Below are 26,568 nucleotides of genomic sequence, written 5' to 3' on the forward strand. Positions count from 1 at the left end.
TCACGATCGACTCCAGAAGTGCCGGTCGGGGCATATAATGTACTTGCGTGCTGAAGAAACGGAGTAACAGAAGATAACTGTAAATACATTCAGTGGAGTATAAACAGGACCGTACTTTCTCCCACCTCACACAACAGGTATGAAGTGTAGTTGCTTCCAGCCGCGTCATCAAAATGAACTTTTTGAGTTAACGCAACACTGAGCATATGTAAGAATAATAGCAGCTTAGCATGCTAGCTAACGTTGCACAGTGTAATTCATTCTGACTTGTAGCTACATGTTAGCATGCTAACGAAGCTTAGCCAAAAGGAAAGCACTACAATAAAATAAAATGAATTCAAACATGTTTTTATCGTGATTCACATCACGCCACTTCACAGCAGCCGGAATTAAGTTTCATTTGAAACTGTACATTTTTGTTGCTGTTCCTAAAGCGAGTTTATAGCAGCTAAGCTAACACCACAGCGCTCCATGCGCGCGCTCCAGGTGTTGCTGTCAACTGTCCGAAAGCTCACAGCTGTATGGTGTTTATGTTATTCACAGTTTGTATGTTATCGACTAGGCCTAGTCCTAAACGTGTTTTGTTGTTGTTGTTGTGGCAGTTCTCAGCTATATTACGTCTGAAACGTTTACGTGCTCACTTTACGTTTACTTCTGAATTTGTGTAAATCTCCATCCACGCAGTTGAGGAATTGCAGTACATTTTAACCCAGTCCCTTCTTCTAAGGATTGAAAATGAACAACAAAAAATACATACAAAACCTTTAGTCAGTGAGGTACAATGTTGATTAGGTTTCTAAAATAACAGCAACATATTTATGCAAAATTGTCCAGGCCAATTATACCTTTTTCCCCCCAAAAGGATGTGAGCACCCTAAAATTATAGCTCCCCAAACCACTGTACACTATTCATCTCACCTCTGATGATGTTACATGTAAATATCTTCATTTGTTTCTCTATAGCAGCATGGATACAGAGGGATTTGGGGAGCTCCTGCAGCAGGCAGAGCAGCTGGCTGCTGAGACCGAAGCAGTGTCTGAACTTCCTCACGTCGAAAGGAACCTTCAGGAGATCCAGCAGGCGGGGGAGAGGCTTCGATCCCGCACCCTGACCCGCACCTCCCAAGATGCTGCAGACGTAAAAGCGTAAGAAATATAAGATAGAACTTTATTATTTTTCCTGAGGGAAATTCTTGTGGTTTCTGTTATTGCACAGTGCTATAAGAGTGGAAACAAAAACACTTAGTAGTCACAGAGTAAACCAGCAAACAACAAAATAAAGCTGAACTATAAAATAACAAGATACAACCAGGAACAGTATGAAATATGAACATCAGTATGTGCAGATAGGCAGAAAATGTCCCACTGTTAATCATAATATTACTGCTACTGGCAAAAATGGTAATTGATAATAACAGATAATAAGTTACAAGTGTCACAGGACATGAAACATGGAGCATAGACAAACAGGACAAGTTCAAATAAAAAGGATAGGGTTGGGGGAACTGGGAGTGTGATTAACCACATACTGATCGTGGTCACATCATGTAAGGACGAGGAGTGCAAACAGCAATAGTAATGTTAAATAAGAAGAAGAATGTCATCTATGATAACAATAATAATCATCCTTATGTGTCGTTACTTATATCTCCATCCATCCCACATAAACTCCCACATATAACATACATACATACATGTGCCAATGCATACACAAGAAACTGGGGGGGGGAGGACGACAAATGAATGGTTATCTATGTGTACAAAGTTGTATAAATAAAGTAATTAGATCCCAATACCAGTAAAGAAAGGGACGGGCTATTGGGGAACTAAATTGGTGGTAAACAGTCACACAAGGCATCAGGTCTAATTTTTAAAGATCAACATGAAAAAAACAGCCTGGGAAGAGTTCCTTTTTATATATATAGTGGTAAGAATCCTACTAATAATAATACACGTTTCACAATGACAGACTCCTGTATATCTGACAGGTGTGATTTAGTATAACCTACTGCAATATATTCTCATGTAAATAAAATGTAAAGTATAAAATCATTTTTCATTTGTTTCCCATTAATCTCTATGATAGACACACTCATTTCTAAACTATATTTTTGGTTTTAAAGATTTAAAGAAGATATTCCTTAATCAATAAGCTTGAGCGATATTTAAAGGATTTAATCTATTAAGTTTAAAACTGCATTGATATTAGATTGAAATTCTCTCTGTGATGTATGTGATGACACCTGATCTGATGTGTAACAGTTCACATCAGTGCATACAGTGTAAAGATGGTTTCTGTAACGGTGGTAAAGCGTTCTGCGACCTCTAGTGGTCACGTGGAGCAACTACAGTTATTTGTCAGTCAGTTCTTCATCACCTTTCTGTTTCACCTCAGGTCCATCCTCCTTGGTTCCAGAGGTTTAGACATCTTCCACATTTCTCAGAGGCTAGAAAGTCTCAGCGCTGCCACCACGTTTGAGCCCCTGGAGCCAGTCAAAGACACGGACATACAGGTACCATAAACTAGCTGCTAGCTAGCTGCTAATGCAGTGTTTTTAACCTAAATGAACTGGTTCACTAGAGGAAGACTCGCTTACTACTGAGAGCACTGAGAGGTATTTTGTGGAGTGAAATAAGAAATAATCCATTGACAGATGGTAGGAAACTAGTACCTAGTCTTTTAATAAGCATGTGCATATTTCACTGCATTTAGAAGTGAGGATTAAATTTGTTTTGTGGCTAAGGTCTGAAAGTAATTAACTGTAGATAATAAGTCTGCATTTTGTCCCCACTGACAAGATAAGCCTGATAAAAACTGAGCAAGTGTGAAGTTTGTTAGTTAAAGGCTGAAAATGTTGAAATTTATAACTGGAGGCTGAACAGAACAAAGATTTAAGAGATAACAGAAATAAGTACACAAAGCCAACGAGTTAATTATTCCAGTGGAAAATTGGGTTTGCTGTGTGACCCACAGGCTCTGTTTTTGTGGACAGTCAAGAAAAATGACATTCATGGAAAATCTCATTGGTTTCAAGGTCACATTGTGCTGTTTATTCTCTTTAACTTTGAGTTTTGATCATATTTTCTTTCTGCAAATTCATTAGACTGTACTTTACTATATGATGACATGTATCATCAGTCACACTAAACTACATCTGTGGAGTTGCACTGAACAAAACAGCTTTCACCCATGTAAAAGCAGTGCATGTCACATAATGTACAGATGTGGCTCTGGAGGTTGTGCTGTGACTGAGTGTGTGTACACGATTGTATAGCTGAACAGAATTAATAGCATTTGTGATGGATACATGGTTGGCATGTTGTCACATTTAGTCAGGCGTGAGGAGGTAGTTGTGTTATGTGTGTGAAACTGTCTTGTAGTTTGGCAGGTTTGAGCGTGAAGACGTCTGATGGATTGCCAGAGGCCATGCTGCTCTAGTAGAAGTTGGTTAGATCTGAAGATTATACAAGTTACGGAGAAACTGTGATAGCAGGGAGGTAGAACAAAGTGAGCTTATCGTGCGCTTCTGTCCTTTGTTTTAGGCTGGAGGCTCAAAGCTGCGTTTGCTCCTATGGTACATGTGAATCTTGAACCAACTGTTTTCACGGTATTGGAGACAGAAGGTTTAAATCTAAAATAAAGGTTCTGTTAGAAGTCTGAAAGTACAATATCAAAGTTGCCCAGTATTCTTTTAATGTTGAGTACCAGATTTTTTTGCTCCCTGAGTGCTCTCTCCATCCCTTATTCCCACCCTGCTTAATCCTCCTGTATTGGTTACTTATTTCTCTCCACTGTATCTGTTCTCTCCATCAGGTTTACACATACATGTGCCACCACTCTATCACCCTCCTTTCTTATCTCTGTGTTTTTTTTCTTCCACAGTCCAGCCTCTTCTCTGTTTCATTGAAATCTTCTTTATTCTTATTGGTCGGCCAGATGTATCCTGGCCAGGGTGGGTTTCACTCACTGACTGGAAAAGCACTTAGCTTCTGGCAGTGTGAGGGTGAACACACACACACACACACACACACACACACACACACACACACACACACACGAGCACTCTGCCTCCCTGCGATTGCTCTTCTGGGTCTTGAAGATGACATTGCATTACGTTTTATTTCAGGAGAAATTTTCCACTGCTGTTTCAGACACAAACAGCTGCTCAGTTTAAACAGCCACATTACAGGAATTGGTCAGATAAATGGAAAGTCAGCTGAGATAGTAGTGTTGTATTGGCATTTACCTAATGGGCCCTGCGCTGAGCATATTCAGTATAAATAATTATGATCAAAAATGGAAAATTAATGGAGTGCACTGTACAGTTTTTCATATGATACTGATGCTGCTGTGGGTATCTGCTGATGCCAAGTAGTTATCTGATTCCAGTGTTAAACTAATAAGCTGTATTCCTCCTCTGGAGCTCTGCTGCTGAGGCATTGTGAGGTAAACCCAGAACAGCAGAGAATTGAAAAGATCGGCTCCGTAGATCAGCTTGTTGAGTCAGGATTGGACTCCAGATGTCAGATTGTTGGATCCATAGACTGCACACAGTAGTCTTTCATATATATGTGTAATCTAGTATATAGGATGATTTCTGGACAGCCAGGCTAACTGCATAATGGAGCTTAAACAAAGTCTTCACCATCTTCATTAAGCCTCTGTTTAGTGGCGCAGTGAGCCTTTGCCAAAAATAGTTGTTTACTTTGGTCTTAAATCGTAACGTTGTGATGCTCTACTCTACCGCCCCCAAACTAAAGGTAAATTTAGTCTTTAGCAGCATCAAAAAGATTTATGTTTTAGCCTTTTTAGTTGCTTTACAGCAGTTTAAGCTAATCTAGCCAGACCAAGGTGAGTAGTCATTTAGAAAGCTGTCTGCTCCCCCATGGGAAATTCTCTTTTAATGAAGATCATAACGTCACATACACACAGTTTGAATTTAATTGCAAATTGTGACTAATTGTGAACCTAATATAACTGGGCGTGTTTGGCTCCATGACAGTGTGCCAAAAAATGAAGCAGAATTTCAGCCAGAATAAGAAAACAACAAAGAAATGTAGTTTAAATTTGAACCATTGAAAAGAGAAACTGAGCTCAGCTTTTTTTCCCCTCCATTTAACTGATGGCAGTCTCAGCCACTTTATATCATCAAGTATACACAAAGGAGCAGAGAAGTTATTTGATCATGATGACGATGATAATGAAGAAGGCATCACCAATAAGCTGTTTGGTGCACTTTGTTGAACAGCTGAAAGCAAACAGCCATCCAGAGTATTCTTAACACACAGACTCTACATTTGACCTGCAATTTACACTCAAATGCACTGATGTAGTCGCTCAAATCTTAGTTACTTTTGAAAGAAAGGTGGAAATAATGTCTACTGAAAAGAAATAAATGGTTTATTCTATAATTACACAGCTGGTGCAGTAACAGGAGTATTCTTATTAAATATTGAATAAAACTCTGAAAGACTGCAGTAGTTTATATTTGCAGTACTTAAAACACGTTTTCTCGTCACTGTTACAGTGACAAAAACACTTTCTTTAGGGCCGCGTTCGCTCTTCAGTCATCATCGTTGGAGACTCAAGCCTTTTGTGTGTAAATGCTAAAATATGCGTTTGTCATCGCCACTTTCAGGACCTCTGTCACGTTCTCGCGCTGCTCAGTTCAATCTCACACCCAAATGTCCTTTTTTAAGATCAAACACACATTTCAGCACCACCTGTGTTTGTACGTGATGGAGTTACACAAATGGAAGCATCCCCAAAATCAGTGCATATTTTTCTGTTATTTTTTAATTAGCTTTGATTAATATTAATTAGGAGTGAAGTTTAGCTTTAGTTTACTGTTACTAAAACTTTGATCTTGTTGCTTCCTTTCCTGTCACGATACACTTTATATTAGACTTTTTCCTTTGTCACAGTCTCACAGCTGGGGATGGGTATTGATAAGATTTTCACGATTCTGATTCCAGTTTCGATTCTGTTTAACGATTCGATTCTTTATCGATTCTCTTATCGATTCTTTTTAAAAAGGAGAACACTAAGGTCGATTAGCTCAGAACTTTGTTTTATATCTTCTCTTTGAACAAGATAGAAATTTAGGAGTAACATGGCCTTACAAACCCAACAGTGAGATCTTAAGAGATCCAGCCTACGGCTCTTCAATGGGGTGCCACAGGGTCCCTGGGGAAAAAATTGTAAATGTAAAACAATAAAATAAATATTCTTCTGTAGCAATAACAAAGTATAACATCAATTATTCTGTAGCAATTACACAAGAATATCCAGTAATGTCCCTGCCTACAATTAAACACATTCACTTACCGAAAATCATCTGCTGTGGCAAATGGGTGCAAGCCTTTGACCACAAACTGAGTCACTGCTCGGTGACATTCGTCTATCCTGGCCTGAAAGGAGACGCTACCGGTAGACTGCAGCGACAACTGCCAGCGAGCGCCAGCCAGACTCTGCCTCTCTCATCATGGTCACCTAAATGCACAGTAATGGCAGGTTTTGTAATAAGGCAGATCGCGCTAACATAATATGCACTGTTAGTTGATTATTTACCCGCCGCATTAACGGGAGAGGACGTGCGAACGTTACCGCTGCTGCTGGGTTGAGATTCACGAGTCCGGAGCGGAATTAAAATCACAACATCCATTTAAGGTCATCGCGTGTTTTGTGAGCAAATGCTTTTGCATATTCGTAGTGTTTCCTCCCTTAAATGAAATATCTACTTTGCAAGTATTGCAAGTTGCCCTGTTGTCATCCGTTCTCGTAAAGTATGACCAAACTTTTGAGCGTTTAAGCCGCTTAGGCGTCGTGTTTCCTGCCAGGTAAATGACGCTCCGCAACGTGGTGACGTCATTCAGGGCGACTGGAATCGAGAAGGGAATCGTTTGCAAAAATGGCAAACAATTCCAAGGGATTGAAACAGTGGGAACCGGTTCTCAACAAGAACCGGTTTTCGATACCCATCCCTACTCACAGCAGACTATTTGCAGAAGTTATTGTTCGTACAGATGCATTCCTATAACCACACAAAGGATGTAGCCTGTCTATATTTAACTAACACCCCAGATATTATCGCTGCACATGGACAGAGTCTCCGTTTTTACAATCACATATTGTTGTGTTTTATCTGCAGTCTGTCAATGATTTTATTCATCAGCCAACTTTTCATCATCAGTTTAACTTTCAATTTAAATCTACGCTTTACATTTTCCCCGTTACCGTTGCTGACTCACACATGCATGTGCACCCATGGCAACCCTGAAATCAAAGAATGTATCCAAATGTAACCAAGGACCTCTAACGTGTGCCTCGTGCATTATCCATCTGTGCATCCTCGCTCCTCAACCAACCCGACCTCAGTGCGTCAGATTGTGTTTAATTTGGTTTAAGGGGTGCGAGGCAGTAGAGGCTGTAGTTCTCCAGGGTAGACGGGACACAAAGGAAATGGAAAATGTGCTGTGTTTTTATGAGTGTGTGTGTAAATGTGTGTGTTTGCGCATGAGTGAGCTGGTACATGCCTCTGCGGCTCACACACGCGTGCATGTAGAGGGCAGTGGTGTGTGAATGATGCGCCTGTATATATGCTGAAGCGCTCCTATAGGTTGTGGCCGTATAGCTCGTCTTAGATTTTGGGCTTCGTGGACGTCGGAGCTGCTAGCAGGGATTAGCATGTTTTTAGATTGCACATACTATGGACAACTTCATATTTAGTAAGATTATGTGGTTGGTTAGATGAGGCTGAGTCTGTTCCAAACGTGAATATATTTACATCTCATGTTTAGGGTCTTTATCAGAGTGCAGTCTGCTTACATGTTTTTGTTTCCTGTGTTCCCATCAGTGCTTACAAAGGATTAACAGGAAAGGATTCAAAATCAAAGCAAAGCAGAGAAAGAGAAGAGATCACATGAAAAGAGCAGAAAAATGAAACTGTAGAAGTGAAAGGCAGAGAGCAGAGCGGGTAGAAAAATGGCGACCGGCTTCAATATTTTTCCGTCTCCCTGTCCTTGTCTCACTTTTCACTGTTCCATCTTTCTCTGCCAATGCTCTCTTTCTCCTTTTTCGTACATCACACTCTTTCTGCGTGTTTCTCTGCTTTCATTTTTTCCCTTTCTCTCTTAAATTGCACATTTTCACATTTTTCTGCTTTTTATCCTTCTCCCATTTACATCCTTTCTCTTCCTCTCCTGTTCTTCTGCCCTCCCCAGCCCTTAAACACACACATATCCCTCAGCAGTGATGGCATGCGTTCAGCGGACGCAGTTGGCTAAGCCCAGAGCATCTGCTGAGATACACGAACGCTCCTGACATAGCTTCACATGATGTGTGTGTCTCTCGTGCACAAGCTTCGTGTGCTGAGATTGCATGCCTGTGTGTCAGGCGCTATCGATCGCTGCTGTATACGGTGTCTGAACCGTGTATTTATGAATGAATGTGTAGCATAGATTTGTCTGCACGTGGTTGCGTGCATCCCTGTCTGCTTGCCTGCACACATGAATCCAGTCGTGTGTGTGTGTGTGTGTGAGAGAGAGAGAGAGAGACTATGTGCACAAAACTTCAGGAAGTGCATGGATTAACATGCCTGAAGCTGTTTGTGTGTGCACGTGTGCACTATAATAGACAGACTGCATATAGGAATACCCCCCACGCACCCACCAACCCATCCCCTTTCTCCCCATGTGCCTCCCAAACCCTTCATTAACTAAACATGACCCTTAAGAGCATGATTAGCCTCATTTCGAGACAGGATGTCGGAAGCCATCAACCGAGGGGGAAAAAATCCATTACTATAATTGCATTGAGCTGAAGGAGGGAGGAGAGAAGGAGGGAAGAAAAGAAGGATGCATAGATGGATAAAAAAAGAAGAAAATGAGTGGGACTGAGGGAGGGCCGTCAGAGATGCTAGGACGAAGTGAGAGATGGAGAGAGAGACAGAGGCTGGAGAATGGCTGTTTGGGGGGGGCGGGGGTGTCAGCTGATGGCAGGAACTGATATTCTATATGAATCCATAGTTCTTTCTCGCGGGTTCCCCCTGTGTCTGAACGCTCAGTTGGTACAGCCCTCCGACAATAAAACAACCTCCAGCGAGTCTTGATGTGGCACTTTCACTCGATTCTCCGGCTCACGCACCAGAGTCACTGGCCTGCTTTGAACGGGGAAAAGGCTGCGAGCGGACCGCCATGCCGGCTCGACGGGGCACAGGGAACACGCCCCAGCATGGCGGCCGCTGCTGCTGCCCTGGCACAGTGACACGGTGGGATGGAGAGGCGAAGGGGCGATGCAAATGTCCTGGGCTGTCTGAGCCCACGTACCTAGGCTCAGACAAAGAACTGAAAACCAGTTTTTTACTTTTCCTTGTCTCATCCTGCCCTCTCGTCTGTCTGCCAGGCAGGCAGAAAGGCTCTCCTCATGAGTGAGTATTGCATATATATACATGGATACGCACACATATACATATACTCAGTCACTGATGGGTATGTGCTTTGTGCGTCTTACTTTTTGTCATGTCTTCTCTGCTGTGCTACAGTGTGTGCGGACATACATGATGATGGAGATGATTGAGTCATTTGTGAATGTGAGGCACTCTGATCATTTATACTTACATGTTATAAATGTATGTTTTTCATTTTCTTTATTTCTATTTCACCACACAGGAAGTGAAAGAGTGAAAGGGTGGGGTTTCTCTCTCTCTCTCACACACACACACACACACACACACACACTCAGGCAGTGGTCGGTTCATTCTGTCATGGTAAATGTTTTTGCTTTGGTTCATAATGACTTCCACAGTGAGGCTTTTCCCCGTCAGCTCGTTGAACGTGCCCTTCTGTAACCTCTACATTCCTGGAAATCACACATTTCTGCGTAGACTCGGTATCTTAATATTTTTCGTATAGTGTTATAAGCATGAAGCTGGCTCAAAAGAGTGAAAATTCAGATGTTCTGATTTGAATGAGTATAAAATAAGATTACCTTTATGCATAGATGGCGTGACTGTCATTAGCAGTGGAGACGGGGGCCTGTATGCCAGCATGCGTACAAGTTTGAAGAGAAACCTTTTTAAATATCACATTTATACTGTATGCTAAAATTTAGTCATGTTTCATTTTGGCGTATAGAAAATAATATTTTTAGAGTCAAATGTGCACCGATCTTTCACATTATCTCCATACTGTAGATGAATTTGGAGACAAAGAATGGAACTTGGATCATTTGTATTTATATTTGAAGGCCGACTTGTCCTCGCCTTTACCTTCCTTCCCACCCCCATCAGTATTTCCTGATTTATCAACCATGATTAAATAATTTTCGGTGGCAGTGCTCCTCTTCCTGTAGAAGCTTCTGGGCTGTCTGGCCAGCAGGCTGTGGGTGTTCACAGCAGGTTGCAGATCTCTGAGGATACACAATACAGGGGTGGGGCAAAAGAAACGTGCATCTTTGATACGCCGATACCCCAGTGCTCAGTGCATCATCGAGTGTGATAAGCACAGTTATTAAAATGTGTTTTTTCATCTTTCTTACTTCTAAATGTTTCAGCGTTGCTTTTTTAAATGCGTTTCTCTATTTCATGGTTATTTTTACATTTGGGAACAAATACGAGGAGGAATTAAAACATTGGCAGCGATTAGTCAGCGCGAAATGCCGGTGTCTGGGTCTGAACAACGTGCCAGGTCTTCGGACTGTGTAGTGCTGATCAAAATTATAAAGAGGTTATATGCGACAGCGATGCTGTGCCTGCCTGCGATGAAGCTTCAAACATTTTAAGAAGCAGTTACGTGAAACTGGCCTCCTCCTGTGGTGAAGAGGGAAACAGTGTATCCAGTTACCAGCAGTCCTTTTTATCAGATATCTGACTGCTGTAATATTCATATTTAATTTAGTGATTTATCAACCAAAGCCAAAAAGACAGAAATCATTTGCACGTCAGATAAATGGGATTGTTGGCCTCAGCTTTTGGCTAACTCGTTAATTTACACTTGGCACAAAAAATAATGTATAGGCAAGTGGTTGGCAGCACTGATAACGACATCAGTGACAAATGTTTGCCACCTGTTGAAGGAAAAATGACGAGGCAGTTCCCCCTCGGTGCCCAATGTACCGCCGTAGTTTTAGTTGCTTTAAGCCCCGCCCCCTGCCTGTTTCTGTAAGGATCGTCAGTCTCATCGCCTTTTCTCCAATTTACAAGAACACTTGGAGTCATCGCAATCAGCCTCTGATCTGTGAACGTTTCCATTCTGTTCTCTTCGTTTTTCCAGTGCAGCTCTCCTGCGAGTGTTGACCTGAGCTCTTCTTTGGTTTGAGTGGTTAAATATAGACCTATTGTCAGCCTCTCCTGGGAAACTGAGACGGGGAAAAAACGAGGGAGGGACAGAGCAGGAAAAGGGAAGCTAAGGGTAGCAGGGATGAGCTGCTGCTATAAACGGGCTACGTTGGAGTAGCTTCTTTTCTTTCTTAATTACCAGAGTAATGGTGTTACATATAAGTTCACTAAGTTTACCTTTAACTTGGCTGTCAGCTGTGCAAACACCAGTTTTTCTTCTTCTTTTTTTCAAAAGTCTTTAATTTGCAGTGGATAATCTGTCATAGATAATTAGATTTTCACACAGTAATACGAGGAAGTAAATGATGTCTTTCTCTGTTACTTTACACTGACCTGAATGAATGCTGTGGCTTAAACTCAGTGACGCGGTGCTGACCCGTTTTAGAGGAGACGCGATCCATTACGGTTTAACACGACAACGTCTCTAAAATTCAACTGTAGCACAAAACCAGATTAGCCACTGGTTATTTTCCACGTAAACTCAAACACCTGCAGCGACTGCAGCAGGAAACGTTTCTGTCCTATTTTCTGACCGACCTCTGCATAGACTTTTTTTGGATCTTGACATCATGTTTTGTGACGGGAACTCTTCTTCTGCAGCTTTGAAGATGTCACAATATAAGTAGTTTCAGCTGTTTCCGAGATGGAAAATATGCTAGTTATGAAGATGTTGTTTGACAGACTGTAGAGTGCCTGAAGAGAAATAAAACCCAAAAGATATCAATACTGCTCCACCTGTACTGTCAGATGTTTAATGTTTGCAAGCCCAGAAATAATTAACATGGAGAAATACAAATACTGATAATCAGTTACTGACATGTCTGTGATGGCCGGTTGTGCTATTCATAGTCAAATTTAGCTAAGCTGTAACTTACTCTTGAAAAGACATTTTCCTAATGTTTAGTCCCAAAGAGCCAACAGAGTTGAAATACACTGTCATAAATCTACGGAGCTAAATAGTGAAAATGAATATTTAAATGTTTTCAAATTTCTTTCTTTATCTAAGAGTGCATCTACATGGATTTATAGTAGCACGTTTCTGTTGGTGCGTGTAGGTGTTTGCCTGTGCTACATGAAGAGGGCTATACAACCCACGCAGACATGTTTCGCGGACAGGCCGCAAATCACACACAGGTTCAACTCTGATTGGTTGAAAAGTGAGGTCGTACATAAACAGAAGTGTGAAAAAGCATAAAGAAAATATTTTCAACCATCGGCATGAAAAGAGCAGCGAACATTTCTCTGCTCTTTCTGTGTTATAACTTCTCGTGTCTGCGCGGGTTGCGTGGGACACTGCCCCCTGGTGACGGTAAACGGCAGCAGCACGTAGACGTCAGTCTGCTAAACTGTCGGTGGGCTCATCGCAGAACCAACGCCACACCGTGAAAAAGCCAAAAGAGATAAAGTTCTGTGTGCGTGTCCAAGAAGGCTGCAGTATTACAGGAAGTATCGCACTTTCGATCAGCTGTGCTGTACAACTATACGATTATATAGGGCTCAATTTTTCTTTATAATAAACCTACTGAACATTATATGTGTCTGTTTTCTTTCATTTTTTTATTCTCACTGGTAAAAAGGCTCAGCCACAGAGTGGTCGGAAAAAATCAGCACGTAAAATCCAATAATCACGTTTTTAATGTCTTTCTTTGACTGATCCAGTTAGGATCGGTAACCTGTGGTAAGCCTGCTGTACCTTAATTGTGAGTTACTTGATGGTATTTTGTTATTGACAGTTCTTCAGAAAGGTGTTCATGCAAATTGCCCATTTAGCGTCAGGCAGAGGTGATGTGTGTGAGCTTGTAAAAGGAAGAGGTAGAAATTGGACTGAGCTAAGCATTTGGACATAGACGCACATGAGAGGACAGGAGCGAATTCAGCTTCTTAAGAGCTGAATAAACCGTTCTTGGCTTTGGAAACTAGCTGTCTCTGATCAACTGCTTGCTTTTGGGGGGTTTTGAGGCTGAATTATCCTGCTTGCTTCAGATTTAAAGTCAGACAAAATGTCACCAGTAAATGATTATTCTGTTATCTGACAAAGGGAACAACCTTCCTCCAGTCTAAGAAGCTATTACGGCAGGGCTGCACGACTTGCAGTTATATAAACCTAAAAAAGCAGAATAACTCAAGGTTAGCGGCAGTACTTACCTGCACATGATAGAAGTGCACCTTTGCATTGACAAACGTGTTAATGTAAGCCAAAGCCAACAGGAACATGATGCACAGTGAAGCTTTCTGACAAATCGAAATAGATCATTTAAATAAATGCACTGACCTTTGTTTCAGTGTGTTTCCTATTAGTCAGTGACACAAGCGGGACAGCTGCAGTTTGAATAATCGGTGTTTATTTTTAGAATTTGCAGTTTTTTCTTGGAATCTGGAAACTTGTATTTCTTTGGGTTATTTCATGTTTTTTGAAAACAATAACTCGGTTATAGGTAGTAAAATAAACGATGGGCAGAGACGAAGCACAAACAGCAGTGCAACTTTAAATAAGTAACATCTGGCCCTCTTGATAATCTGAAGCTTGTGCATGAAATTGTCACCATCCTCACTGAAAGGGCCCCAACCAGGAGGTGTGTGTGCAGCCGCAGCCATCTCGAGTTTGCACCAAGATGGAGGCCGTGGCCACTGCCACCGAGAAGCACGGGCACGGCCTCCTCTACGTCTGTATAACATGGCCATCATCCTAATCCCAACTTGGAAGGAAAGAAAACCGAAAACGGGAACGGTCTCCTGAATAGTAAATAATGATGCACCTGCTAAATCTGTCCCTCAAGGATGCAGGTTATCTCCGTTCCGCTTTCTCCACACCGGTCGAGCTAATATCCTGCTTTCTGTGTTCGTCACCGTGACTCCTCTTCTCCCCACATCTGTCTGTGTGTCCGCAGGGCTTCCTGAAGAACGAGAGGGACAACGCCCTCCTGTCCGCCATCGAGGAGTCTCGCCGCAGGGTCGGTATCTGTCCAGAGTCTCGTGGCCTCGCAGTCTTTAGTCCTGCAGTGTAGGAAACTAGTTCACAGGCACTCTTAGAGTAACGCAGGCCTGCAGGGTGCACGTCCGAGTGCGATTATACTTTTTATTCTTTAGATGATTAAAAAAGAAGATGACATAATTAGTCCCAACAGTCACAGACACCGTGTGTGTTTGTTTGTCATATACTGAGGTTTACAAAAGCATTCGTTTCACTGTCTCGTAGCATCAGCACATCACAATACCGAACACTTAAAAACGACATTTTTAGTCATTTCTGCTCGCTGTGATCTAAAAGTCCTTCTGGTGTGAACCTTTGGGGAATGGTTCTGAAATGGCTTCCCTGATGTGCAGAGCTAATAGGCCCCGCGTTTAATTAGCTGCCGTTCCCATTATCTGTCTCCGCTCCCCGAGAGAGGAAAGGGACTTATGTGCAAGGGTGGGGAAAAACAAATGCACTGAAGATTAAAAAGAAAGCGGGTGTTAGATGTTCCTGCAGATTTTTATCTCGTAGCTTTAGTTTTGACATCAACATGAAAAGCAGGGCAGGCAGGCATGTTACAGTAACCACTGGAGCTGTACTGCTGCATGCTATGTGTTTCTAAAACAAAAAAGGTATTTGGGCAGGAAAAAGCCCCGATAACAGAATGTAATACATTTATAACATGAAACTCCGAAACTGCTTTTTTAAATTGTTAAATTACTGTGATGTGTTGCTGACCAGGAACGTTTATACTTCCGATTTAAATAGAATTTTAATATCTTTTTAGACTTAATGCCGTTTTTAAATTGTTTAAAGCTTTGACCAAGTTAACCCAGTAAACGGTGGCTTTAGTCTAGATTTGCATCTCCCTAAGCTGGAGATTCAATTATCTCGAGTTCCCATTATCTCACTTTGAAGTCTCTGTGGAGGGTTAAAATAGACGCCACCGAGTCCTGGTGGACTAGTCTTCACAGGGGTCTGCTGTTAAATCCAGTTTAGTGTGTGCCAGAGCGATGTTCATCTTACCTTGTGGATGTGGATTAACGTACTTGTACTACAAGGACAAATTATTTTGCTCGTTTCTAGCGCTTCTTATTTTTTGTGTGATGGAGCTCCGTGCAGACCCCTCCGCTCATCCTGCCTGGCAAATGCATTATTTTAGCTCCTTTAACTTTAAGGTCATCTTGACTTTAAGCCAACTTATTTGTGATTTGCTACCACTCACAAATGGGAAGGTTTGAGTACCTGGTGCTTGGGGCAGAGATGACCATGTTAAGGACAATCCCCTGTTTAGCATCTGTAATACAGCTTGATCCCAGTGAACTGTGTTTTTCCCACAAAAGCACTGAGATCTCAAACCAGCAGCACCAAAACGATATTAAAGGTTAAACTGTCTCAGTCTGCATGCTCGAATATGACTGGAGGCTTGCTTCCCGTCGCCGTTTGTTCAGACGTTCCTGCTGGCTGAAGAGTACCATCGGGAGTCGATGCTGGTTCAGTGGGAGCAGGTGAAGCAGAGAGTGCTGCACACGCTGCTGGGAGCAGGAGAAGACGCTCTGGACTTCAGTCAAGACGTGGAGGTACGGGACAGAGAGCCGTATAGGTGCTCATGGTGGCACCTGCACATTGTAAATGAATTTTGTAGCAGCGAGTCGGTCCATGTTTGTGTGTGTCATTTCTAATGCATTCATGAATCTGTTATTTGTAGTTATGAACAATAAATTCAGAGGTTGTTTTTCCAGTGTGTCTCAGTTAACGTGCAGGTGTGTCAACAACACGGTGGATTTATTAATCGTGACCTCGTTTGAGTATGAAGGAAACATTGCTGTGTAGAGATCAGAACTGTCAAGTGCCGCATCGTTCCCGCTTTATTAGGTCTTACAAGTAGCATCATTTTTGTAACACATTTAAACTTCTTGGACTGAATATGTCTGCTTCAAAGAGAGTGTGAGGGCTGTGACGCCACACACTCCTACCTGTCTACCTGCTCAACTAAAACAAACAAGGTAGCGTTTTCATCTCAGACTCAGAAACACTATTTTTATCATCACCCTGAGCAAGAAACAAAAACAAGACTTTGATCTTATTGTGTCCCAGCGTGTGTCGAGCAGACGGGCAGTAATCACAGAGTCGGGACAGGACGTCCTCCTGTCTCAGACTCTCAACATACAAAGTGATGAGCAGCAAAAGTTCTCCTGTTTAGACACAAACGTTTCAGCAGCACACGACTGATCTGCCACTTCTGTCTTTGCTTACCACCTGACCTGCGGTCCGTTACAGCCCAGCTTTGTGAGTGAGGTGACCGCTCCAGGAAGAAGTGCACTGGACAGCGTGGAGGTGGCCTACGGACGCCAGGTGAGTCCCCGATAGTCTAATTATTTTGGTGTGAAAATTTCAGGTAAATGCACACGGCACATCAACATTCCTGTTTTATGCAAATTACCTTTCAGTGCATTCATATTGTGGCATTTTGCACAGCAGGTTATTGTTACTGAAGCATTTTTATATCAGGTTAACGATGCAAAATCTGAATACAAATGTTACTATAGGGGAAATACATTTTTAGTGGCACGTTGGGGTTACTAAAATGTGTTGTGCTAATGCCTAATAATGCCTGTTATTAATTGCTTTTTCTTATATAATAAATATGTAGCTGCATAGAAGAAGAATAAACGTGTATTGATTACATACTGGGATCTAATGAAGGGGAAAAGGAGGACATCAGCAGAGTGTGTTTTAATACAAACAGCGCCGCAGACCTTGGTAGCAATAATAATGATCATCTCTAGCTGTGTTCTGTTAAAGACATAAAGCTGTCGGCCGATCGTTTGGTTGAAACGGGGTTGCAGCAAAGCCTGGAAGCTGCAGATCAAACATATGGATTAATTGTTCTGCAGAGGGGGCGCGTGTCCCCGCCCCAGCGCTCCACCCAGCATCATCCAGGATGACCTTCTGTCGCTTCCACTCGCTGCACCACATTTTATTACTTCGACCATGTGTCGACACATTGCGTGCGGCGTCGTTTGTCTGATTTTCGTGATCCTCTTTGACGACCTCGTCAACATTTTGATACTTTTCGTGCTGTTTTTTATTGTGAACCGTTTCACTCGATGGTCGTAAAAAAAGGTTCATTTTTAACTGGAGGCTAAGTTTATATGAAAGTTTTGACATTTCCTTATAAAACGAGCATTTAACAGTTTGTGGACCTGCCTCCGTTTTTTTCTCCGTCAGATCTACATTTTCAATGAGAAGATAGTGAACGGTCACATTCAGCCTAATCTGGGAGATTTATGTGCTTCAGTAGCAGAAAGCCTGGACGACAAGGTAGGAACGCTGATCTCACTGATGTATCAGCCTGAAGTTACTTGTTACTGACAGATGTAACAGATTACTCGGTATGAACGCACCTTTCTTTCTCTCTCGTTCCTCCAGAACGTGTCAGAGTTGTGGCTGATGGTGAAGCAGATGACAGACGTGTTGTTGGTTCCAGCCAAAGACACTCTGAAGAGTCGCACTAGTGTTGAAATGCAAATGGCCTTTGTGCGCCAGGCACTTGCTTTCCTTGAGAACAGGTAGCCGGCCCTGTTTTTGTGGATACGTGCACTGGATCTACAGTTTGCTGAAATTAAGCTAGAATGAACCATAAATATGAATTCTGTCTTTCCCAGTTATAAGAACTACACCATGGTGACTGTCTTTGGGAACCTCCATCAGGCCCAACTAGGAGGGGTGCCTGGAACATACCAACTAGTGCGCAGCTTCCTCAACATCAAGCTACCAGGGCCTCTGCCTGGCATGCAGGTACCACACGTGTATACACTGTTTAAATGTTTGGCTAATAAAGAAAGCCTGCAACACGCAGCTTTATTTAACTTTCCTACAGGCCTCATCACTTTTTTAAAAATTGCATTTTTATTATTTCCACTCCAGTCGTTACCTGAATAACCTTTACCAGACTCATTTGCTTTCCTCACTGTTGCAGTAATACTGTCTGTGCAGGGTGACCCAGACTTGGTGCATGAGTACCTAATCAGAATAATCTGATGGGCTGATCAGAAATGTCATTTATATTTAAGAGTTTATCTTTTCTTTGGCATTCATGCAGTTGGTCATGCACACCTGTGCTCTAAAAGCCAGCGACTGATGGGTGCAAACGGTTTAATTTCCCACCGTTGCTTCACTGACTCTTGATGAGTCTGTGTGGCTGACAGGTCACATCTGCCTGTGAGGTTTGGATCTTGATGCAGTGCGAAGCTCCGACCGTCTCAAGAATTAAGCAGTGGCTGCAAAATAAATAAATAATACGACCACTCTGTTCAATTTGCACAACAGGACGGCGAGATAGAAGGCCACCCAGTGTGGGCTGTGATCTACTACTGCCTGCGCTGTGGCGACCTGCATGCAGCCATGCAGGTGGTGAACAGAATGCAACATCAGCTGGGAGATTTCAAGACCTGGTTTCAGGAGTACATGAACAGTCCTGACAGACGGTGAGCTCCGCTCAGCTTATTCTCATCCTCTGCACACAGAGAAGTCCTGAAGGTCAAACCAGTCTTATCGCGCTTCCCGTTTTATCTGGTTTTCCTCTTAGACTTTCCCCGACTTCAGAGAACAAGCTTCGCTTGCACTACCGCAGAGTGCTGAGAAACTGTGCCGATCCATACAAGAGAGCTGTCTACTGCATGATTGGGAAATGTGACATCAATGACAACCACGGCGAGATAGCAGACAAGACTGAGGACTACCTCTGGCTTAAGGTACCGTTCCCTTGCTTTGCTGTTTTTGGGTTAAAGGCACGATTTCCTGATCCTGGTCGGTTAGAGATCATCGTCCCAGTTTGATATCTCGGGGCTGTGCTGCTCCCTTGCGTAATGTGCGTCGCGTTGTGTCCCCACAGCTGAACCAGGTGTGTTTCGATGATGACGGCAGCAGCTCTCCTCAGGACAGACTCACCCTGCCACAGCTACAGAAACAGCTGCTGGAAGACTATGGTAGGGGACTGAAATTCTCCTTCAGCTCTCGAAATAACTACAAATATATGAACTTGAGTTTCCTGACAATTGCGGTGCATCACATTGCCTCTCCACCTTCCTCTTTTTCCATTATCTCTTTCCCCGTAGCACAGAGGAACAAGCACAGGCTTGCACGGCCGAGCTGTTTGCACCTCCCGGGATGCAGATTTTATTTGGGTTACTGTTTGCTCTTTGCCTCTCGTGCTGTTGTGAGACTGCATCCATGTTTGTGCGGACACGTAGAACGCAGGGTGACGGCGTGCATACGGATGATCGGTCCCTCGTAAGGAGCGAGTCGTCTGAGAAACAAAATCTTATGTTAAATTTGAGTCCGTTAAAACCTTTTTACCTTTTTAACTACATCAAAATGAGTTTCCTTTAGTGCTGGTTTGGTTTAAGCCGTTAAAATGTTCAAACAGACGTATTAGCGATGGTGTGAGCACCTCTGTGCACAGAGTCGAGGTGCACAACCTGTAATGTGTGTGTGCTGGTGACGAATCACAGCACGGCAGAAAAACTGTTTTACATGGAACGCTTCAGGATTTGCTTCATCAGGTGATTGTTGTTGTCAGCATCTCGGTGTGTTCTTATATGATGTCAGATTCACAATTTTTAAAACGTCATATAGATGTTAAATGCTAAATATGTGAAGTTTTCATCAGTAACATCAGTGATTGTTAAAGAGAAGTGATTCATTTTCCTGTGTAACTAATCGCTCGATGAATATTTCAACTATTTTCCTGGACATGAATATTCTTGCTTCTCTTTGCTGTACCAACAGCTCGAAGTACTACCCTCCCCATAAGCCTCAGCAGCTGTTGCCATGGACGACGAGCCAAGTGTGACTCAGAGCTTTGTCATAGTCGGCAGGAACAAAAGTTCACGAGTCTGTTTGTGAATTGATTTCTTTTCTGTAACCTGGAAATGTGGAAATAGCAGCAGTCGTTCATCTTTGCGCTTATGATGATGAGACTTTCCTGCTTTGAAGCGCTACAGCTACCTGCATCAAATTAACCAACACCTACCACCCCATCTCCACAGGCTTTACCAAACACCGTCAGCAAAGCTCCTCAGCTTAAAGCAGGGGGAGATGAAAATGGGTCAAACTGAAACAAACTGGGCCGAGTTTATGTCTCACCACAATTAATATTACAGCAAGAGACTCGGGGCACATTTTGGGGCATTCGTGGTGTTGAGCTGTACACCAGAAAGCTGAGAGCAGCCTTAAAGAGAGCTGTGGGTCAGCGGCTCACGCGTGTAAACAGGCACCAGCAGACACGCTTGGATTCTTCATCCAGAATCGATTTAAAGTAAGACTTGAACACCCGCATGTCCGGGACACAAGTGCAAGGGCGCGAGGAGGCCTTCCCTCCCACAGACGGACAAAAGCACAGCTTTCTCCCTTGGGTGTTGCCTTCTCCAGGCTGATCCTGCTCTGTTCAGATAAGACTCGGAGCTCTCTCTTACTCTCCCCCTCTCTCTGTCCATCTCCCATTTTCCCTCTCCCGCCCTCGCTGCTCGGTGGGAAGCACAGCCCGGAGCCTCGTTCTGTTTTCTCTCTCTCTGCCGCTCGCCTCCCTCGGTTGTCTGGCACAGCGTTCCTCGTTGTCCTCCATCTTGCTTCACAGCAGGACACGAAGCCCAAAACCCGTCTTCATTTCTCTCACACGCTGCCGTTGCCGTGCTCGTCTGCTCCCCTGCATCCCCGTCCTCGTCCCTCCTTCCTCCCACTGATTTTTGTCCTCTTTCACATCCTTTGCTGTGCATTTCTTCTTTCTCTTTTCTTGTTTGCAGCGCCCTCCCCCTCTCCCCCCTCTCACACCCACACTCCTATCTCTCCCCCTTTGTCCTTTTTATTCCCTTCATCTCCCCCCTCTCTCTCCCTCGCTCTCCCGTTTTGAACTAAAACGCTGGGAGTCTGCGATAAGGCTGTAAAATGGCTGACATGGTCCACCCTGCTCTCCTCCTCAAACTTTCAGCCAACAAGAGGATTAGGAATTATAATTAAAAAGTAAACTTGATGACTAAGTACCTGCACTCAAAAAACGTCTTTAAATTTCTCCTCCCATGTTTAAAAGAACCGGACGTGGCCATGTGCACAGCTCTGTGAAGCACAGAGTTTCTCCCTGTGAGACGGTGAAACACCCACACAGGTGACTTCCATCCATCTCCGCAGACCGATTGGAAACGCTCGTTTACTATGTTCATGCTGATGATAAACCGGTGTGAGCAGCGCGACCCGTTTCCTCCTGAACTTGTTTGCAGGTTTTGGTCACAGACACTTGATTTTCCCACCTTCCGTCTTTATTCCGCCTTTTCTCTGCAGGAGAGTCCCATTTTTCTGCGAGCCAGCAGCCCTTCCTGTATTTCCAGGTGTTGTTCCTGACGGCTCAGTTTGAGGCGGCGGTGGCTTTCTTGTTTCGAGTCGAGCGACTCAGGAGTCACGCCGTGCACGTGGCGTTGGTCCTGTATGAGCTACGGCTGCTGCTGAAGTCCACCGGTCAAAGCGCTCAGCTACGTGAGTATCACCTTTATTTTGTAGGGTGATGCACATGCATATTCTATTTCCTGTCGATCTCACTGATCACATCCTCCCCGCAGTGAGCCAGGAGCCCGGTGACCCTCCCATGGTGCGTCGGCTCAATTTTATCCGCCTGCTCATGCTTTACACTCGCAAGTTTGAGTCCACGGATCCACGAGAAGCGCTGCAGTATTTCTACTTCCTGCGGTAAACACATTTTCTCGCCCTGCACTACATGCACGATATATTGTACAGCTCCAAGTTTAAATTCATATTTCTTCTTTTTTGCAGCAATGAAAAAGACAACCAGGGCGAGAACATGTTCATGCGCTGTGTCAGCGAACTTGTTATTGAGAGTCGAGAGGTGGGCGGCCCGTTTTACTCTGTGATCAAACATTAGCACAGTTAGTGCAGAATGACTGAATAGAAGCTTTGCACTGGTGACAGATGAGCTGATGTTTAACATCTTAGAAGATCAGAGCAGAGCTGGTTCACTGTGCTTCTCGCGGGGCAGATGAGACCTGCATGATTCCCGGTGTTGCCCTCGTTAAATAGGAATGGCTCTGAAACAGCTCATCTGTTTAAAAAATACTTAAAGAATATGAAAAATAGGTACATGTTAAAGCTACGTTTGACAAATGTTTGTAATAAAAAAGAACAGATGTGAGGAGCATGGAGTGAATTTTAGATTCAGAACAATGTGTTGCTCTCTGGTTTTACAGATCTCTCACCTGGAAAACAAGTTTACATGTAAACTTTGACGATGTTGGATTCATGTATTTATTGTCATGTGGTGATTTTTACTTTGTCCTTTTTTAGTTCGACATGCTTTTGGGGAGATTGGAGAAGGACGGCAGTAGGAAGGTAGGACGATGGACACGTCTCCGATGTCTCGGCTCATTTTCATCTCGTCGATGGTTATTTCTATAACCTGACTGTGCCTCCCTCACCTACTGTCCACCCATGTCTTCCTCGTCCTGCTTTGAATTTGTCTTCCTTGTCCCTGGGGGGGGGGGGGGGGGTCCTTTGGCACGTGTCCCACATGTCTCAACACGCCCCGTTCAGCAGCACTCGGTTCTGCTGTCACGGGTCGTCCTATTCACGACTGACAATGTTAAATGCGTCACGGCGTACACGGCGTGCACGGCGTACACGTGCAGCTTCTGTATTAACGGCTTACTTAAAAATATGCATCGACTTATTTTGATGGTCAGTCAGACTTTAAGGACGGGGTTTTTTATGTTTTAGTAACACAATAGAACAGAAGGCACATTGTTACTGTCAGAACTGCACCGCTCTCAGCCTCACGCCGGTCTCCCATCCTCTCCTGTCTAGCCCGGAGTCATAGATAAGTTTGCTGGGGACACCAGAGCTATCATCAGTAAAGTGGCTCTGGAGGCCGAGAACAAAGGTCTGTTTGAGGAGGCGGTCAAACTGTACGAGCTGGCCAAGGTGAGCAGACCGTGCACTGCGCAGTATCTCTGCAGAGCTGTCGCTTTGGGATTCGTTCACTTTACGTGTGTCTCTGCGTAGAACTCGGACAAGGTGCTGGAGCTGATGAATCGGCTCCTGAGTCCCGTCATCGCCCAGGTCAGCGCGCCTCAGTCCAACAAGGAGAGGCTAAAAAACACCGCCGTGGCCATCGCCGAGAGGTAAGGACATGGACACGCCGTGCGCTGGTCAAAATCTACACACGCACCTCCGTAACCTTTTATTTTCCCTCTGCAGGTATCGCTCTCAGGGCGTAGCAGGAGATAAGTCGGTCGATAGTACCTTCTACCTGCTCTTAGACCTGATGACGTTCTTCGACGAGTACCACGCGGGGCACGTCGACAGAGCTTATGATGTGAGTGCAACTCTGAAAATGAACCCAGAGGTTAAATGAACAAACAGACATGAAGGGAGACGCACGCGGCCTCGTCACATTAACGCTGCCTCTCTCTGTCAGGTGATGGAGCGCTTAAAGCTCCTTCCGCTCAGTCAGGACAGCGTGGAGGAGAGAGTGGCGGCTTTCAGGAACTTCAGCGACGAGGTGTCGACTCGGTTCTGGACACCAGACACAAAACCGATGCATATTTGGACTCCACTTCTCTGCTTTCTCTTTACTTAAATGTCGTTTTGTTCCTCCAGGTGCGTCACAACCTGTCTGAGGTGCTGTTGGCCACCATGAACATCCTCTACACACAGTACAAACGCCTGAAGGGGGCGCCAGCCGGCACACCGGGACGGCCACAGAGGACCATGGAGGACAGAGACACGGTGAGGAAATGAGCACAGCACTAAAGACGTGTGTTTATAGGTAGATCTGAACATAGTGCATTCTGTTTTTATACAAAGATCCATTTACTTTAAATATTTGAGCTAATACGAGTACATTTAGTGGTAAACTGAATATATTCATGTGACATTTTTGGCAGAATTTCTCGTTCGTCCCTTGTCAGTATGTCTCCGTCGCTCCTCTGGATTCTACCTTTTCACTTCTACTTACATCAGACATAGAAAGCCTGGTGACCCAGAAGCTTGCTGACTGCGGCTGGTGTCTACAGAAGGATTTTAGGTTGTGTCGAGCCGGCTCGTGCAACGAGAGCCTGTCTATGCCCAGCTCGCTTGTTGTTAAATAACGCATCAGTGAGACAGAATATTTATGTTAACACGCCATCTCTTCTCTGAACAGCAACTACGCGGTCAGGCCAGAGCCTTGATCACCTTCGCTGGCATGATTCCCTATAACATGGCCGGGGACACCAACGCCAGACTGGTGCAGATGGAGTTACTGATGAACTGAGACTCACACACACACACACACACGATGAGCAGAAACCTCTGGGCTTTTGAAGACCGGCTCATTCACACGCTCACCTGTCATCTTGTTTTGTAAAAGCCGCGGCGTTCATCGCCATGTTAAGCCATACGTTGGTTTTTTTGCTCATCTGAAGTCCTGTCAGTGTGTTTTTGTTATTTCCGTTGTTTTGTTTCATATTTGTATCTGTGATGATTTAGAATAAAAAGTTTGCTTTTCGTTCGTCTTTTTTATTTTGAAACATTTTATGTTTCGTTACATTTTCTTCCCTTTTTTCCTCATTTTGCTTCATTTTATTTCAGTGCTACTGTCAAAGTTGTGAAAATATTATGATATATGTGTTTAATACAAGCTTTCAGTTTTATATGGGAGCCATTACATGCAGGCTTGAGCACATTAGTCATCACGCACCTATATTAACTCGCACAAAGGAAATACTGGAGAATACATCCTGAGAGTGAACTCGTCTAAAACAGAAGGTGCATACACTTTTGTTTTTTACCCAACAGACTCGAAATGCTCCATGTCCCCCCTGAGGGAATAAATCAGGTGAAATCTAATTGAATCGTCTCCCTGGGAAACAAAACACGACCGTTCCTCTCAGCCTTACGCAGTCCCGAGTGTCGCAGGCCATAGCCGTGCCGTTTCCACAGGCTGTGGAGCGTCCTGTCCCCTGGCAGATGGTTGGTTGGCTTAAGCTCAGCTATCGGACTTGGGGGGATATTTCTGTCTCTATCAGAGGGGAAATCAGTGGAACAAAAGGAGACATTTTACCGCATGCTGCAGAACGAGTGCGTCCTCGTGATGCTCGTTCCTTGTGCGTATTTTCAAAGGAGGTAGTCTTAAAATATTTTATTAGTAAAGAAGCCAAAAACTAATCTTTAACTAAAAATGTGGACGCTGTTTAACTTTGTGATACGTTTGTATGCAAAGTTCCTTCAAATCTTTTGTTTGGGCTTCTGTGGTATGCGCACCGTAATCGCCCGGCCATGCTCCGGCCATGCTCCGGCCAGCATTTAGAACAGCATCTTAACCACTCCTGCCTTTATAATCTACCTGAACTCAGACCGAGCCCCTCCTGGAGCGCCCTGTCGAACATTCAGCAGCACAACCAGACATCGCTTGAGGTTTGCTAGAAAAACTGGCCCTCCATCTCCTCTGTTTGTGGCCCACACTCTGTGTCCTTCAGTCTGGCCTGAGAGAACACAGATGGAGGCTCATTCTGTCTCTGCTGCTCCACATAACTGTGCAGACAAGTCGGAATCATTCGTGGTCACAAACACAGCTGAGCTGAACGTTAAAGGAGGTCCACGCTGTTGTGCTCGAGCGTCTTTTTGTCTCGCCTTTGCATTTGTTGTTTTATCGCCTCCTTATGTTTTTCCTGCGTACGTCGTCAGGGCCGCGTTAGACTGTCAATTCAAGTTTTTATTGGGCGGTGCAGTCTGTCTCAGGAAAATGCTCGTGCGTGTTTTTTAAGAGCTCCGTCACCCGAAGATCTGCCTCTCAGGTGTGTGTGCCGCAGCTGGTGTTGTGAATCAGGCCGATGACACACACCTCTTATAACCCGGCTATTTCACAACACCAGGGTGGCCCTGCACCGCTGCCGACGAGACGAGGACCCGCTTCAGCCAGACGGAGCAGAGCTGGGACAGCTCAGTCTTCAGTCCTACAACGATCATTTGTGTACTTTGAAAAGGAAAAATAATGATCGTGTTTTTGTCAGTTAAATCTGCCGAGATCATTTTTTCTTTCTTTCTTTTTCAGTTATTTTAGTCAAATTCACTCTGATATCAGGTACATCTGCTTGATGAAATCTTACATAAACTCACCGCGTTAAGCTGTAAAGCATAAGATTCCCTCTTTGGTCCATTAATAAATTCCAGTCTGTTTCTGTTCTCTTTGACTGAGATTATAGCCAAAGTAACACAGTGGATTGTATTACCTAG

General features: G+C 43.9%; 1 protein-coding gene across 4 annotated transcripts; it reads left to right on the forward strand.

Moving 5' to 3' along the window:
• Positions 1 to 26,517, forward strand: nup93 (nucleoporin 93). 4 transcript variants are annotated; one of them, XM_084932721.1, is made up of 22 exons: positions 2 to 137; positions 964 to 1,146; positions 2,396 to 2,513; positions 14,225 to 14,287; positions 15,741 to 15,869; positions 16,570 to 16,644; positions 17,521 to 17,613; positions 17,722 to 17,861; positions 17,958 to 18,090; positions 18,622 to 18,779; positions 18,881 to 19,046; positions 19,187 to 19,280; positions 21,628 to 21,819; positions 21,903 to 22,029; positions 22,114 to 22,186; positions 22,642 to 22,686; positions 23,158 to 23,274; positions 23,356 to 23,474; positions 23,551 to 23,668; positions 23,771 to 23,854; positions 23,953 to 24,081; positions 24,497 to 26,517. In XM_084932721.1, the coding sequence occupies exons 2-22, from the start codon at positions 968 to 970 to the stop codon at positions 24,605 to 24,607; spliced, it is 2,463 nt and encodes an 820-aa protein (XP_084788847.1). In that variant the 5' UTR covers positions 2 to 137; positions 964 to 967; the 3' UTR covers positions 24,608 to 26,517. The 4 variants fall into 4 exon arrangements, with proteins under 4 accessions (XP_084788850.1, XP_084788847.1, XP_084788848.1 ...); XM_084932722.1 differs by having other exon boundaries at positions 967 to 1,146; XM_084932724.1 differs by lacking the exon at positions 24,497 to 26,517 and having other exon boundaries at positions 1 to 137; positions 23,953 to 24,488.
• The last annotated feature ends 51 nt before the right edge of the window (positions 26,518 to 26,568 follow it).

Source organism: Perissodus microlepis, chromosome 7, assembly GCF_051167445.1.
Source record: "Perissodus microlepis isolate ML-2025 ecotype Zambia chromosome 7, ASM5116744v1, whole genome shotgun sequence".
Classification (NCBI taxonomy): Eukaryota; Metazoa; Chordata; class Actinopteri; order Cichliformes; family Cichlidae; genus Perissodus; species Perissodus microlepis.